The sequence below is a fragment of the Danio rerio genome, chromosome 24 (genome assembly GCF_052040795.2).
Source record: "Danio rerio strain M-AB ecotype USA chromosome 24, GRCz13ab, whole genome shotgun sequence".
In the NCBI taxonomy this organism is placed as follows: Eukaryota; Metazoa; Chordata; class Actinopteri; order Cypriniformes; family Danionidae; genus Danio; species Danio rerio.
Genome location: NC_141044.1, coordinates 38,323,189 through 38,340,000, shown reverse-complemented (window position 1 = coordinate 38,340,000; position 16,812 = coordinate 38,323,189). Strand labels below are relative to the sequence as shown.

Sequence of the window (16,812 nt, the reverse complement as noted above, 5' to 3'; positions counted from 1 at the left end):
ACCCTAGCAGCCGTCTTGCAAACACCTTAGCAGCCACATAGCGACCACTCAGAAAACTCTAGCAATCGCCTAGCAGCGTCTTAACAACCATCTAGAACACCCTAGCAGCCGCCTAGCAACTACCTTAGCAACCTCTTAACAGTCACTTAGAATATGCTAGAAACACCTTGGTAACCATTCAGAACACCCTAGCAACACCCTAAAAACCACTTAACAACATACCTGCCAACACTCCCGTTTTTGCCTGGAGTCTCCCGTATTTCAGACCCCTCTCCCGTATTGTTCAGTCCCAATGCGCACCAAACCCAACGGGCAAACATCTCCATATCCACTCACCGCTCTTCAGTTCGCGTGCAACACAACACTTCCCCTTCACCGCCCCTGACCACCAAATTGAAAATTCACATACATGAGTTTCTTGATTCTGTTGAACACAAAAGCAGATATTTAGAAGAATGCTGCTTGCTGGAACACATTAACTTCAATAGTAAGTTGTTTCTCCTACTATAAAAGTCAACGAATGTCAACATTCTTCAAAATATCTTCTTTTGTGTTCAACAGAAGAAAGAAACTCCACATGAGGAAGAATAAATTATGATATCATTTTAATTTGGGGCTGAAATATCCCTTTTAATACTTCTTTTTGTCTTATTGATGCATGATTTTAATTCAAGATGTTCCTGCGCTATCATTCACACGATGATTCCTCGCTAATAATTCAAGTTTAATTTTGATATCGAGTCTGAAAGTGGGCTAAAGCGCTGTTTGGCAAGTTACACAAGCAGTAATCACAGTCAATCACTGAACACTTTAGCTTAATCATTCCATTCAGTAAAACACTACACTATTATTCCACATGATCTGCTTGTCTTTGATTCAGACAGCCACCGTGAGGCCTCCGTCTTCAATATGCAACTGCTTTAGATTGTATATTTTCATTTTTAAAAAACACTGGAGGTAAGTGTGCTGGCTGGTGCGCACAGTTGATGTCAAAATTATTAGCCCTCCTGTGATTTTTCATTTTCCAATATTTCCCAAATGAAGTTTAACAGAGAAAGGAAATTTTCACAGTATTTCCTATAATATTTTTTCTTCTGGAGAAACACAGTATTTGTTTTAGTTCGGCTAGAATAAAATTAGTTTTTAAAACCATTTAAGGTCAATATTATAAACCCCTTTAAGCAATATTTGTTTTTGATTGTGTTCAGAACAAACAACCATTAGCCACTATGAATTACAGTGAAACCAGTAAATATCTGGAAAATTACCATCACGATTTTACAGGTAGATGAAAAAAAGCGCTGTTTACACAGACAAGGGCGTTCTGGATTTTTTCCTGAAAAGACCATTCACATATCCATTCCAAAATACCGGTAAATTCTAACATCATTAACCAGAAATTACCTCTAAACAGCCGCTCTTGTATTAGTCAACATAGAAGTGGTCAGGCTTTTGTTGATGGTTTCACTTTGATTTAAAGCTTTAGCATTCATGCAGCTGCTTTGCCCTAAAAACATCCAAACTGCAGCTAAGTGTTAAAGGTGCAGAATATAGGTTTGACACCCAGTGGTCAAACTAGGTATTGCACTCCTGCAGCCTGCTTTGTGGAACCGTTATTCGCCGGACTCAGTCGTGGTCAGCTCTGCTCCATGTCAAAAGTCCGCTGACGTACGTGGCAAGCCACTGGACAAACTGGTAACAGCGGAAAAGCCGTCCATACCAGAGCTTAATTTTGTCAATTGCGATGTCCCGGAACAGATCAGGGTAACGAATCCGTAATGTTACCAGAGGACAGAGAGCTGTCACAGACATATCGGAATTGGGGAGGGGGTGGATTGGGTGGATGATTACTTGGAGAATTACTCAAGTAAATTGTTACTAGTTACTTTTCATCATATATATATATATATATATATATATATATATATATATATATATATATATATATATATATATATATATATGAGCAATATCACACAAGTAACAGTGCGATATGGCTTTATATCGGCACTGGTGGGAGGCGTGCGTTGCCTTAGTGCCCCCACCAGTGCCGATATACAGCCATATCGCACTGCTACGAGTGTGATATTGCGTTTATACAACAGTTTGACGGCATAATTGTGTATATAAAAACAAAATCAAACATGGAGAGTCTCAAAAACCCTTTTGTATGAGGAACTACTTTCTTCCGCGTTGGATTCAAATCATAGGCTGACAGTTAAACAGCTTTTAAACTTTAGATCTGTAGATCTGTAGTGTCTGCTTTTTGCTGGCTGTATGTGAGTGGAGTAATACACAAAGGGTAAAGAGGCTGTACGGGTGCTGATATTACTTAAATATATCACGGCTATCAGCCAATTAGATTCAAGAACCAGACAGAAATGAAAGCTTTAGCGGTAGTTTTACCAGGAAGACTGAGGTGTCACGTCATTCATAATAATTATCTTGTCAGCCTATAACAACCCTGCTAAAAAATCCAGCTTAAACCAGCCTAGGCTGGTTGGCTGGTTTTAGCTGGTCGACCAGGCTGGTTTTAGAGGGGTTTTGGCCATTTCCATGCTGGTTTTCAGCCATTTCCAGCCTGGTCTTAGCTGTTCAGGCTGGAAAATGACCAGCTAAAACCAGCTTGACCAGCCTGGTTTAAGCTGGACATAGCTGGTTTTGGCTGGGCTCCCAGCCTGGCTAGGCTGGTCAAGCTGGTTTTAGCTGGTCATCTCCCAGCCTGACCAGCTAAGACCAGGCTGGAAATGGCTGGAAACCAGCCTGGAAATGGCCTAAACCCCTCTAAAACCAGCCTGGTCGACCAGCTAAAACCAGCCAACCAGCCTAGGCTGGTTTAAGCAGTTTTTTTCAGTAGGGAACCAAGCAAGCCATGTATATAAGCTCGTCTAAACAATCTGTTTCGGTGTATTCAGGTGACGTTGCGGAAGTTTCCCTCCATCCTCCCCATCACCACCACCACCAGGTTGGCCTCGTCTCCACTCGGGGTTTGCTTCGCCCTGCCCTTATCTTCAGGCAGGATCTGCCAGCTCATCCAGAGTTCTGCACTATAGACGGGGCTTACGCCAAAGAACTTTATGAAAGGACCGTAACGAACTCTCATTCATGCAAACAATTCACAATAAATGTTCAAACGTTTATCCGCCTCCTAGAGTCTTTCTGGTAGAACTGTATATATATATATTTATGAGACTTAATATATATAGACTTAAATCCATTCACGTGCCCTGAACCGCACTTGAGGAAAAAAAACAACAACAGAGTGATCAACTTCACACAGAGCGAGAAGCCTAATTCTTTCAAATAAACAGTCGTTTGGAGTTTTCATCCCACGTTTTGCAGCTCCAAACATCGAATTACCATCGCCTCCTCCTTTAAAACCAGGCACATAGTTTATGCGGCTCACCTACAAGCCTGGAGCTGCAGTATTACATACGATTTGAGCTACACCTGCAGCCACTGAACAAGTGTATGAGTGTCTGGGCGGTCGTGTTAAAACCTGTCGGTTCTTTCAGGTGAGGAATGCTGTGTTAAGACTATCAGGTGCAGCAGGGCGCGTGGCAGCACGCAACATACAGATAACCTGCTCCACTGCCACCATACGCACAAAATCACCATTGCAAAACGTTCCTTGAGTTTGGATGGAAAACAAACACCGGCTAATGGATTGCCATTTCAGAGTGAGGGTATTAGGATGTTGCTTTATGGAGGAGTTAATTGAATAGACTTTCTGAGGAGAACAAAAGAATTCATTGCTTTTGGATCCAGCATAATGCTTGAGTCACTGCTGAACTGGGTGGAGGCTGATAACTGTAGCCTGGGGTGATGAAAATCTTTGCTCGTTCCCTTTTTTACCTCCTTCACTCCACCCTTTTCTGGTGAAAGAGTTTACAGGGTGAAGAAGAGACTCAATTTATGTTTTTCGCACTGCGTGTTCAATTTCACATTATTTTTGTAATTGCTGTGGGTCTTGTTTATTTTGTCAGGAAAAAGTAAGAGTTATTAAAATAAGACATGACCTAGGTCCAGACAGAATCTGTAAACTTCAATTTCGAGAATATAGGAGCTAAAAACTTTATAATTATAAAATAAATTAAATAAGGGTGGTGCCGTGGTGCAGTGGGTAGCACTGTCGCCTCACTGCAAGAAGATCGCCGGTTTGAGTCCCGGATGGGTCAGTTGGCATTTCTGTGTGGAGTTTGCATGTTCTCCCTGTGTTCACGTGGGTTTCCTCCAGGTGCTCCGGTTTCCCCCACAAGTCTAAAGACATGCGCTATTAGTGAATTGGGTATGAATTGGTAAACATATGCTGGATAAGTTGGTGGTTCATTCTGCTGTGGTGACCCATGAGTAAAAACTATAGGTGGGCATAGATTCATTTTTTTAATCTAGGTTAATCTCAGAATTAATCTAGATTAAAATGGCTTATTTGAATTCTGTCATTCAGAGAATGTGTGCTACCCAAATAGAGAATGGGTTTCTCAAGCGAGGTGGCGCATTAAACCAAGGGCTTATCTCCTGTTTCCAAATGCATCACAAACGGCTTGAGAAACTGTTCTACTATGAGAATTGGTGACGTGGAATATGATTGATAATTGGAAGATATACTTGTGTTTACTTGCTGTTTATTCAGTTAATCATGAATTTTGAACTGTAGGCCTACTTAAGCTCCAAACAGCAAATTTTGATCACCTTAATCCGACTAAAGTCTTAACTGAACTAAACAGAAATGGAATTAAGACAAGTGGAGTGTGCAAAACTATCAAACTAATACCGTCATGTAGGACTTTTCGCCATATTTTCCAAAAAAATCCACATACGCGTCTGCAAACACACACACACACTTGAATATGTGGATTACGAGGACATATGTGTAATGTATTTTAAACTATAAACAAACCCTTATTATTTTGCTTTACTCTTCCCTTACCTTAAACCCAACTTTCAGAGATAACCTGTGGCAATTTTGAATGTCTAAAGACCCCATTAAGTATGAATTTTAAGCATTTTTTATTAAAAGAACACATGGCATGCCCTCGTAAACTTAAGTTTATACTACTGTGGTGACCCCTAATGAATATACTGTATGTACTAAGTCGAATGAATGAACAATTTAATTGAATTATTTTCTTTTCGGCTTAGTCTCTTAGTTTTTAATAGTGGTGGGCTGTTATTGGCATTATCGTGAGACTCTTATTGCACGAAAAAAAATGTCGCCAATAATCTATTCTCAAAGTTGGGTTAGGAACGGGGTCTATTTTACGCAAGTTATGAATGATGACTTTCACCTTGATATTTTAGCGCGGATGTATACCTGACCTGTGAGCCGTCTGAAAAAAAGTGCCCTTCTGAATCAAATCAGCAGAATGCCTGACTTTAAGTTTTGCAGTTCAGCAGTTTCACTTCATGAACATTTCATTCATCCCCTGTGACAAACTGGGATATTAGATGCAAATAAGAAGTAAGGACTGGTGAGAGTGTTATGGAGTTTCATAACGCACGCCAAATGAAAAGAAAAAAAAGCTTCTGCATTTTGTGATGTGTGTGTGTACTTGTTTGTGTGTTTTACAAGGACACCTTTGTATAGGTATGATCATGTTAAGCTTATTTATGAGAACATACCTTGTGTCCTCTTAATTCAAAATGTTTAAAACTCATACTTAATGGGGCCTTTTGACATACAAAATATGCCACTGGTTTCCTTTGAAAGTTGGGATTAGGGTTAGGGGTAGGGTAAGGCCATTTAATAAGTGTTTGTTCACATTATGAAGTACATGCCCTCGTAATCCACATATTCAATTGTGTTTGTTTGTGTGTGTGTGTGTGTGTGTGTTACAATTCGGAATTACAGATTCATCATTCTGTACAATTCCCACACTTTGCATACACCTAACCACCATCTGTGACTGTTATAATTATGGTTCTACATTCAGAGTGAATGAGCCGCCTCCACTGTAATGCAACCAAAACAGTAAAACTCCAAATAAACTTCAGATGCAGGATGGTGTATTGCAAAACAGGCGTTTTATTCTGCTCCCTCACCCCTCCTGTCAACAGGACATGTACAGCTTATGAGTTACTGTGACAAGCCATAAAAATCTCCCAGTGTTTTGCTTTCCCTAACCAAGGCCTTCTGTTCTTAGCACAATAAATCAAACCCAATTGGATATCATTCATCGTTGAGTTACGAGTCATTATACTGCACTCAGATTCATTCATTAGCTGCTTTTTTCGCTTTTGGACACTTTCCCCCCCAGTTCTGTTATTGTTGCCCCTTCGGAGACGAGGGAGATAGTATTTATCATGGAGCGCCAAAAAAAGAGAAAAGAAGGAAAAGAAAAGGTTGAGGGGGCCCTTCTCAAATTTTCATTTTTCCAGAATGTGTGTTTTTGTTGTCTTAAGTTTTCCTTGGTGGCGGTGAACAAAGTGTTCCTCTGTGGAGCGGGTGCTGGGGCTCGCAGACACTCTGTCTGTACTGGGAGTTCCTGTTCCCAAGTCCAAAACCCACAGACCCACAGCAAAGAGGACAAGGTCAGCGTTTGCTCTCCAACATAAGAGGCGCATTACTGCAGACGACTTGCAGCCCTTGGCAGGCGCAGATAAGTGTGTGTGTGTTTGGATGGTGGATGGTTAAATGGTGTTTTTAACTATCCAAATACTCACGTTGCACTTGTAAGTGGGTAAAATGGACAGTTTAAATAAGCCGTTTGCACACGTGAATGGAATTTACACCTGTCGTATGTGTTTAGATTTTAGTACAATGTAAAACTATTCTTGCTGCCTTCAATTTTTTAGTTGAATCAATTTATCTTTTCTAGTCATCTCAACTAACAGTACTCAAACTGGCCAAAAATATTGTTAAACTTTGTATAACCTAAAAAAAATTGTTGAAGCATGATTCATTCAGTCATTCATTTTGCTTCTGCTTAGTCTCTTTATTTATAAGGGGTAGCCAGAGCAGAATGAATAAGTTGGCGGTTCATTCTGCTGTGGTAAACCCCAGATTGATAAAGGGACTAAGCCGAAAATATAATAAACGAATGAATAATAATAATGATAATAAAGTTTTTAAATAATTATTATAAATATAATTAATTAATTATTTCATTTTCTTTTTGGCTTAGTCCCTGTATTAATCAGGGGTCGCCACAGCGGAATGAACCTACAACTTATTCAGCGTATGTTTTACACAAATACCCTTCCAGCTGCAACCCAGTGATGGGAAACGTGCCCCTATATACATTTCTGGAGAGCGCCAAATACGTTCCAGGAGCTATGTTTTTTTTTTTTTTGCAGTTTTTTTTTGCAGTTTTTGTTTTCACGAATCCACCAGTGGCCGGTGTGTACGCCTTTTCTGATCTCAAATTTCTCTCATGAGTGACATTCGCGCCTGCTGTTCTTGTGTACCAGAGGCCGCTGCCAACTGACTTACTGACTGACTGAATGACCAATCAACTGACCCACCCTCTTCCTTCCCTAAACCCAACCAATAGTGTTTTTAAAAGCCTTAGGGAAGGAGGAGGGTGGGTCAGTCATTTGGTCGGCCAAATTAACATTGGCCTCTGGTGGATTTACACGAAAACAGTAGGCACGAATGGCACTCGCGAGACAAATTTAAGATCTGAAAAAGCGTACACCAAGCCCTATTGTAGATTCAAGAAAACAAAAACTGCAAAAAAAAAAAAAAAAAAAAGCGTAGTTCCTGGGACGTATTTAGTGCTCTCCAGAAATATATATATAGGGGTACGTTTTTAGAATGAGCCTGGGTTGAATATAGGTATAGCCACTAATGTATCATGCATCCCTGATTTTTGGACATTAGCATAAGATATTATACTGTGAAGTACATCATAGTAAATAATCAGGTATTGGGTATTGAGGATAGATAGATAGATAGATAGATAGATAGATAGATAGATAGATAGATAGATAGATAGATGATAGATGATAGATAGATAGATAGATAGATAGATAGATAGATAGATAGATAGATAGATAGATAGATAGATAGATAGATAGATAGATAGATCGAACGATCGATCGATCGATCATCACCAGCAAAGCACTTGTTAAACTCGACATCTATCCATCCTTGCCTGTTTTCTTTTTCTCTCACTGCACATTCCTGGGCTTGGTTCAGGATTATCAGAGGTCTGGATTCCAGCCGTGGTCAGACATAATAAAAGAGGTTGAAGAGCATCAGCGTAAGAGATTAAGAGAAAGACACAGAGGGCCTGTTATCAGATGAGAGCGTCACAGGTCCGCGGCGTGACTCTTTGATGTTCAGAGTCCTCGTAAGACATCGTAACTCTCCCGTCCGTCTGCTGTGATCTGCTACAGCCCCGCTGAGGTTTCATGATGGTCAGCCTAACTCCAGAATGTTTTAAGCAGCAAGAATTTAGCCTTTTATTGCATTTGGCAATGGAGCCAAAATAAGCCAATTTATCTTTTCATTGATGTCTCGATTTACGTCATCTGGCAGCGGTGGAGACCTCTAACAAACCCTTCCTTACGCTGGACGTAATGGAGATAAGAGACTTAATAATGGATTGGGATATTCGTACACACACTGATGTACTTCCAGGCCATTGAATATTTCCAAAGAGCCAAGGAGATTTGGATGGATGGATGGACGGATGGATGGATGGATGGATGGACTACAATTCTAAGTTGATTCAACATAAAACAAATAGCTTGTCTCTAAATAAATGGTATTGTTTCAATTGATTTTAAATACGTAGTTTGAAAAAGAAGCATAATTATTTTTGCTGTTGATGGATGGATGGATGGATGGACGGATGGATGGATGGAACTGACTAAAATGTTATGTTAAACTAATAGAAGTAATGGAGATAAGAAACTTACAGTTTTTCTCAGTGGCTTTGGTGCATTTCTCACAACACTATTTACATTTGCACAACAGTTAATGCATTTCTTAAAACAACTGGTCATTTGTGCACATCAGAGTAGCAGTTTCTCATTCCTTCCAACAAATTGCAAATGCTTTTGGACATGCGTCAATTACTTTCATACAACTCTCTGCTGTTTTATAACATGATCATTTGCTTATGTCATGTCAGTCAAAATGAACTAAACTTGTGAATGCCATATCACTCATATGTCACTCCATATAAACTAATAGTCCTCATTTCATTACTCGAGTCATTACATACAAAAATGTCGAACTCGTTGTCAAAATCTGTCAAGCAAATTTGATTTAAAAAAATTTTATCTTGTTTTTCCTGAAAATGTCTTCTAAATTGAACAATTTCATGAATGATTTACAGACCTGTGTGTGTGTTGTAGGTTTGTGTATGTTTGTTGTAAATAAGGGTGTATTTATTCTTTTGCACAATGCTGTGAATAAATTAGGATTGTAAAGAGCAAATGCAGTAAACATGTGAAACATACATATTCAGTGTCTTGCACTCAGATACCTTACTAGATGCAGTGATGTCCACCTTTACTGTAGTTTCAAAAGGCTGTGCAAATAGTCTATAGTGCTGTCTTGAGCATTTTCAGGATGTGTCACCAAAATCTGATGTTTTAGCATTGGAAAAAATTACAGAGTAAACTGTCATAATGAACACATGACAAAGCCATTTGACTATCTTGTTCATAAACAATGGTGTCAGGACTTTTCATTTTGATGTCATTGACACTTTCATTGACACAAATTCTTGCTTTTAAGGAATGAGCGGTCCCACTTTATATTAAGTGACCTTAACTAATGTGTACTTACACAGGAGTTAATAGTTTGTTACAATGTACTTATTGTGTAAATGCATGTATTTACTGTGTACTTATGCTTGATTACAGTTTTTCTCAGTCGCTTTGGTGCATTTCTCACTACACTATTTACATTTGCACAACAGTTAATGCATTTCTCAAAACAATTAGTGCAAACTGCAAAACCTAGCTAAAAACCTGCAAAAGTGCGTCACATGCTCAAAATGGATAGTTCATTCCTCAAAAGCAAGTATTGGTGTCAATCAAACTGTCAGTATCGTCAAAATGAAAAGTCCTGACACCATTGTTTATGAACAAGATAGTCAAATGGCTTAGTCATGTTTTCATTATGACAGTTTACTCTGTACATTTTTTCAATGCAAAAAAGTCAGATTTTAATGACCCTTCCTGAAAATGCTCAAGACAGCACTATAGACTATTTGCACAGCCTTTTGAAAACTACAGTAAAGTTAGACATCACTGCATTGAGTGAGTTATCTGAGTACAAGACACTAAATATGTGTGTTTCACATTTTTACTGCATTTGCTCTTTACAATTCTAATTTACTCACAGCATTGTGCAAAAGAATAAACACACCCTTATTTCCAACAAACATAAACTCCCTTTAGGTAGTAACTGTACACAATATTGCAGTACATATTGGAACTGAGCCTACAACATACACAGGTCTGTAAATCATTCATCAAATTGTTCAATTTTAAAGACATTTTCAGGAAAATAAAGATTTAAATTTGTTTTATAAAATTTGTTTGACATATTTTGACAACTAGTTCACCATTTTTGTATGTAATGACTCAAGTAATGAAATGAGGACTATTAGTTTATATGGAGTGACTATTCAGCATTTACAAGTTTAGTTCATTTTGACTGACATGACAGAGGCAAATGATAATGTTATAAACAGCAGAGAGTTGTATGAAAGCAATTGACGCATGTCCAAAAGCATCTGCAATTTGTTGAAAAGAATGAAAAAACTGCTACTAGGATGTGCACAAATTACTAATTGTTTTGAGAAATGCATTAACTGTTGTGCAAATGTAAATAGTGTTGTGAGAAATGTACCAAAGCGACTGAGAAAAACTGTAAATACATGCATGTAATTACATCTGTAATTAACTTTTGTAATAACATTTGTAAATACACTGTTGACCATCCCTTACACCTAAACCCACCCATGCCACTAAACCTGTCCATAACCAAACCTCTATTCCAACTAAAAAGCACCACAGGTGTTCTCAAATACATTATAAACACAGTAAGAACATTGTATTTATTTTTTGATGTAAGTACATAGTAGTTAAGGACACTCAATATAAAGTGGGACCGAATGAGCTCTCCATTTTGAGCAAGTGATGAGCTTTTGCAGGTTATCGACTAAGTTTTGCAGTTTGAACTAATTGTTTTGAGAAATGCATTAATTGTTGTGTAAATGTAAATAATGTTGTGAGAAACGCACTAAAGTGACTGAGAAAAACTGTAATGTATTAGGATGTTCATCCATGCCATTAGAAAGACTCCAAAAATCATGTTTGCTGTCAAACTACTTATTTTAAATAAGCTGAAACAACACAATTCTTGAGTTTTCAGATTGAATATTTCTAGAAGGCACCAAAGAGATTTAAATGGAGGTAGGTAGGCAGGTAGATAGATAGGTAGATCCTTGTTATGCCATTGACATTACGTGGGAGATGTTCACTGTCGTCACTAAGGTGTTGCAATCATACTAGGTCTTGGTGTTAGCGTGTCATTGGGGATTTAAGTGGTTGCTAGATTGTTTCAATGAGGTTGTCTGGATTTTCGAGGTAGCTGCCGAGTAGTTGCTAGGGTGTTCTGATGTGATGTGTGTCTCATTGATATTATGTAGGAGGTGTTCACCATTGTCACTGGGATGTTGTTAAGTGGTTCCAACGGTTCCTTAGGTTGTTGCTATGGTGTGTTATTACTAGATGATTGTTAAGATGTTCTAGTTTGGCAGGCCTTTGGTGTTTGGTTTGAATGTTTGGTTATATTCCTGTTTGAGAAGATAAATGATTATTTGAAAAGTCCCATTTGGAATGAACTTAGCTTCATAGCGAAGTTTTCACTGTGATCTTTTCTGTTCATTTGGCAGCATGTCTGCGAGGTTCACTAAACATTCGCAGTTTACCAGACCTCAGAAGTGATCAGATAACTCGCCCGTATATCAGCTGCAGGCACAGACTAGTGGAGTGGAGCTTGACGTTATCTCACAGCGAGTGCGTCTGGCCTCTTTTCTGCCTCAACAGCTGAAATCTCACATCCCAGAGATGCTTTCAGGCAACAAATTCAGTAATTCACCATTCAAGCGTCCGTCGGCGGATACAGAAATGTAATCGCACATGAAAAGGCCTGTTGATTTCACAATTGAGCTGATTTGATTGGAGCTAATTGTGCAAAGCACTGGTATGAGTGAATCAGGTGTTGTGCAAAAGAGTTTTCCCCATATTAAGGAACGATCATCCAAAGCGGATGCTTGCCAAGTGATGCGAGATCAGAAATGACCCCCGCAGGCATGAAGGGAGAGAGAGAGACAGGAAAAGAGTGAGTCAAATGGAAAAAACAGAGCTGGAGAAGAATGAATTGCTTGGCTCATTCATTCTCAATGTTCAAAAGTCCCCGAAGTGCGCTATAATGTTACTATTATCATCACCTTTCTCCAGATATCATTCCTTTCTTGGGGCTGTTGAAACATTCCCAGAACTTGCGCAGTGCAGTTTCCATTTTACACTTGACAGCTCCTGAACGCTGATGAGCAACACTTTCACACATGTAGGAAAACACACTTTTACACTTTTAACATTTTAATGGGAAGTATGTGATTTTTAATCTTTGTATGACAATAAGTGGTGGAAAGAGTACTGAAAAATCATACTCAAGTAAAAGTACTTGCCTAAAAATACAGTGCAAGTAGAGTAAAAGTATTTGTTTTAAATATTACTCAAAGTATGAGTAAAAAGTAGACCTTTCAAAAGTACTAAAGAGTAGCGAGTATTACGCTGTTAAAAGCTGATGAATGTGTGAAAACGTAACTGTCACGGTCGTGGTGGGGAAAAGGAGCGAGGACTCAAGTGCAAAGAAACAATGGGTATTTATTAATAAAAATAAAAATAAAAAGCAAAACAAAACTACCCCGAGGGGGAAAACATTAACAAAACACACAAACTTGGCTCAACACGAACAAGGCAAGACTGGATCAGGAACACGGGGAGTGTAGACAACGAACTCGCAAAGGACTGAAAACATGAGGGGGATTATAAAGCAAAAAAGTAAATTGACACACAGGTGAACACAATTAACTAATAATAGGTTGACAAGGAGGGTGGGACTAGACAATAGACGGGAGAGCGCATGACACAGAGAGACAATACAAGCCATGCGCTCACATAGCACAACACTGAAGCACACGACAAAAGCACGTGACCACAATGTAAACACCGAGCCACGTGCTTTGACAAAAGACGCAAGACACGAGCACACGATGAATGAAAACTCACCATGCGCTCACATATGCAGCATGCATGCTTCATCCCAGCGCCGACCAAAACCGAAACCAACAAGACTGAGACGCTGGGAATGAAACACCATGCTGCTGACAGACGAAAACACAAACACGAGTACAAGAGCGCACGCAGACACAGAAACAGGACCAGACACGAGTAGTGTCAGAGATCTGCCACCAAAACAAGAATTTACAAGATCAGAGTGGCAGAACCCTGACACTACCCCCCCCCAAAAGGGACGCCACCTGGCGTCCCTAAAGGGAACATCGAACAAGGTACAAGACAGACAAGAAACACCACAAGACAACAAAACAGGCAACATCAACAGACACAAGACAGGGAGGTGAACAGGCAAGACGACATGAAGGGAGGGAGGGAGGGAAGCCAAGCCAGACCCAACAAGACAAACAAGGGAGGGATGGGAGGGCAAGACCAGGGAGGATCAGGAGGGACAGTCCAGGGTGGATTCAGTGGGTCGGGGGCCCCGGCAGGGAGCCAGGGTGGAGCCGGAGGGTCCGTCCAGGGTGCAGGGAGGGAACACCAGGTAGGAGCAGGAGGGACAACCCAGGGAGAGTCTATCAGGGGAGACAAGGCAGGAGGTCGGTGGGGAGCCGGCTGGGCTGGAGGCCTGTGGGGAGCCGGCTGGGCTGGAGACCAGAGGGGAGCCGGCAGGGCAGGAGACCAGAGGGGAGCCGGCAGGGCAGGAGACCAGAGGGGAGCCGGCAGGGCAGGAGACCAGAGGGGAGCCGGCAGGGCAGGAGACCAGAGGGGAGCCGGCAGGGCAGGAGACCAGAGGGGAGCCGGCAGGGCAGGAGACCAGAGGGGAGCCGGCAGGGCAGGAGACCAAAGGGGAGCCAGCAGGGCAAGGCGCCGGGCTGGGACCGGCAGGACGAGACGTCTGGATGGGGCCGGCAGGGCAGGGCGCCGAGCTGGGGCTAGCTGGGCGAGACGTCTGAGTGGCGCCGGCAGGGCGAGACGTCTGGGTGGCGCCGGCAGGGCGAGACGTCTGGGTGGCGCCGGCAGGGCGAGACGTCTGTGTGGCGCCGGCAGGGCGAGACGTCTGGGTGGCGCCGGCAGAGCAAGGGGCCGGGCTGGGGCCGGCTGGGCGAGACGTCTGAGTGGCGCCGGCAGGGCGAGACGTCTGGGTGGCGCCTGCAGGGCAAGACGTCTGGGTGGCGCCGGCAGGGCAAGGCGTCTGGGTGGCGCCGGCAGGGCAAGGCGTCTGGGTGGCGCCGGCAGGGCAAGGAGCCGGGCTGGTGCCGGCAGGGCTAGACGTCTGGGTGGTGCCGGCAGGGAAAGACGTCTGGGTGATGCCGGCAGGGCAAGGAGCCGGGCTGAAGCCGGCAGGGCAAGACGTCTGGATGGCGCCGGCAGGGCAAGGAGCCGGACTGGGACCGGCACTGAGCTGCGCTCTGGGGCTGGAGCCGACACTGGAGGGCGCTCTGGGGCTGGAGCCGACACTGGAGGGCGCTCTGGGGCTGGAGCCGACACTGGAGGGCGCTCTGGGGCTGGAGCCGACACTGGAGGGCGCTCTGGGGCTGGAGCCGACACTGGAGGGCGCTCTGGGGCTGGAGCCGACACTGGAGGGCGCTCTGGGGCTGGAGCCGACACTGGAGGGCGCTCTGGGGCTGGAGCCGACACTGGAGGGCGCTCTGGGGCTGGAGCCGACACTGGAGGGCGCTCAGGGGCTGGAGCCGACACTGGAGGGCGCTCAGGGGCTGGAGCCGACACTGGAGGGCGCTCAGGGGCTGGAGCCGACACTGGAGGGCGCTCAGGGGCTGGAGCCAGTATGGTGGAGGAGCCCTTTCTCCTCCTACGCTTCCTTATTTTTGGTGGCGGGAAGCTGGCCACCTCTTCAGACACTGCTGGGCACTCCACTACCTCTGACAGTGTTGCAGTGTCTGTTTCGGGCACCTCGAGGGATGTTGCTGCCGCCAGGGTGGTTGCTGGATGGGCTGCAGTGGGTTCAGTCACCTCTAGGTGGGTGACAGGTGAGGAGGGCCCGTTCTTCCTCCTCCTCCGTCTCCGTTGGTGGGTCATCGGAGGACTGGGGATTTGGCAGTCTGTGAGCGGGATTGGCGGTGGGCCAAGGGGAGGCAGGCCACCGTCTCCCTGGCTGTGGTACAAATAGCTCACAAACTGCCAGAATGACAGTATCCCCAGCATCCCCATCTCCCAGGCCTGAAGGGGGCTGTTGAGTCCAGCATTGAAAGCCTCCTTCAGTGCTGTGGTGGTAAACTCAAGCCCCTCTGCTGCGTAGACAAACTGGTAGGCAAACTCCTTGACTGAAGATTCCCCTTGATGAAGACCAAAGAGTTTGCCCAAACGTTCCTTCTGCTGGCATGCAGAGGGACGTGAACTGGGAGATGGGAAAAGGAAGATACCCATATTTCTGCTGAGTCCTCTGTTATGGCGAGTTCGTACTGTCACGGTCGTGGTGGGGAAAAGGAGCGAGGACTCAAGTGCAAAGAAACAATGGGTATTTATTAATAAAAATAAAAATAAAAAGCAAAACAAAACTACCCCGAGGGGGAAAACATTAACAAAACACACAAACTTGGCTCAACACGAACAAGGCAAGACTGGATCAGGAACACGGGGAGTGTAGACAACGAACTCGCAAAGGACTGAAAACATGAGGGGGATTATAAAGCAAAAAAGTAAATTGACACACAGGTGAACACAATTAACTAATAATAGGTTGACAAGGAGGGTGGGACTAGACAATAGACGGGAGAGCGCATGACACAGAGAGACAATACAAGCCATGCGCTCACATAGCACAACACTGAAGCACACGACAAAAGCACGTGACCACAATGTAAACACCGAGCCACGTGCTTTGACAAAAGACGCAAGACACGAGCACACGATGAATGAAAACTCACCATGCGCTCACATATGCAGCATGCATGCTTCATCCCAGCGCCGACCAAAACCGAAACCAACAAGACTGAGACGCTGGGAATGAAACACCATGCTGCTGACAGACGAAAACACAAACACGAGTACAAGAGCGCACGCGTCTGAGGGACGCAGAGCGCGCACGCGGCCGCGTCAAGCAGGAGCGCGCACACTCTGCGTACACCCACGACGGCGCGCGCGCACACAGACACAGAAACAGGACCAGACACGAGTAGTGTCAGAGATCTGCCACCAAAACAAGAATTTACAAGATCAGAGTGGCAGAACCCTGACAGTAACATTCTGTAGTGCATTAATTATTGGCCAGCAGGCACACAACATTATAAGACGTTTTTATTTGGTTAGATTTAGGTCGTGACATCAGGTGACCAACATTAAATGTCTAGGACAACATTATTTGATGTAACGACGTCAAATGACGTTGATATTTGGTTGATTTCAGGTTGTGTTGGAAAGTACCACAAATCCAACATTGAGCCAACATCTTAAAACAACGTCATATTGATGTCAAAAACTGACATTTATACGTCAGGTATGGCAACCAAAATCCAACATCTGATAAATGCCATGGTAACGTAAACACAATATCAAGCAGTAACATCATTAGATGTTGATATT

The 16,812-nt window shown here is 43.1% G+C and overlaps 1 protein-coding gene across 1 annotated transcript; it reads right to left on the bottom strand.

The window, feature by feature from the left end:
• Positions 1–13,499: 13,499 nt before the first annotated feature.
• LOC147838089 (uncharacterized) lies at positions 13,500–16,328 on the bottom strand. The gene is made up of 2 exons (XM_087310227.1): positions 14,571–16,328; positions 13,500–14,522 (listed from the first exon to the last, which is right to left on the bottom strand). The coding sequence occupies exons 1-2, from the start codon at positions 15,655–15,657 to the stop codon at positions 13,591–13,593; spliced, it is 2,019 nt and encodes a 672-aa protein (XP_087166353.1). The 5' UTR covers positions 15,658–16,328; the 3' UTR covers positions 13,500–13,590.
• Between the last annotated feature and the right edge of the window lie 484 nt (positions 16,329–16,812).

Coding starts and splice junctions, on each gene's coding strand:
- LOC147838089 (XM_087310227.1), bottom strand. CDS start 15,657: ATGGGTATCTTCCTTTTCCCATCTCCCAGTTCACGTCCCTCTGCATGC. Junction 14,523..14,570: donor CCTGCCGGCATCACCCAGAC/GTCTTTCCCTGC, acceptor TGCCGGCACCAG/CCCGGCTCCTTGCCCTGCCG.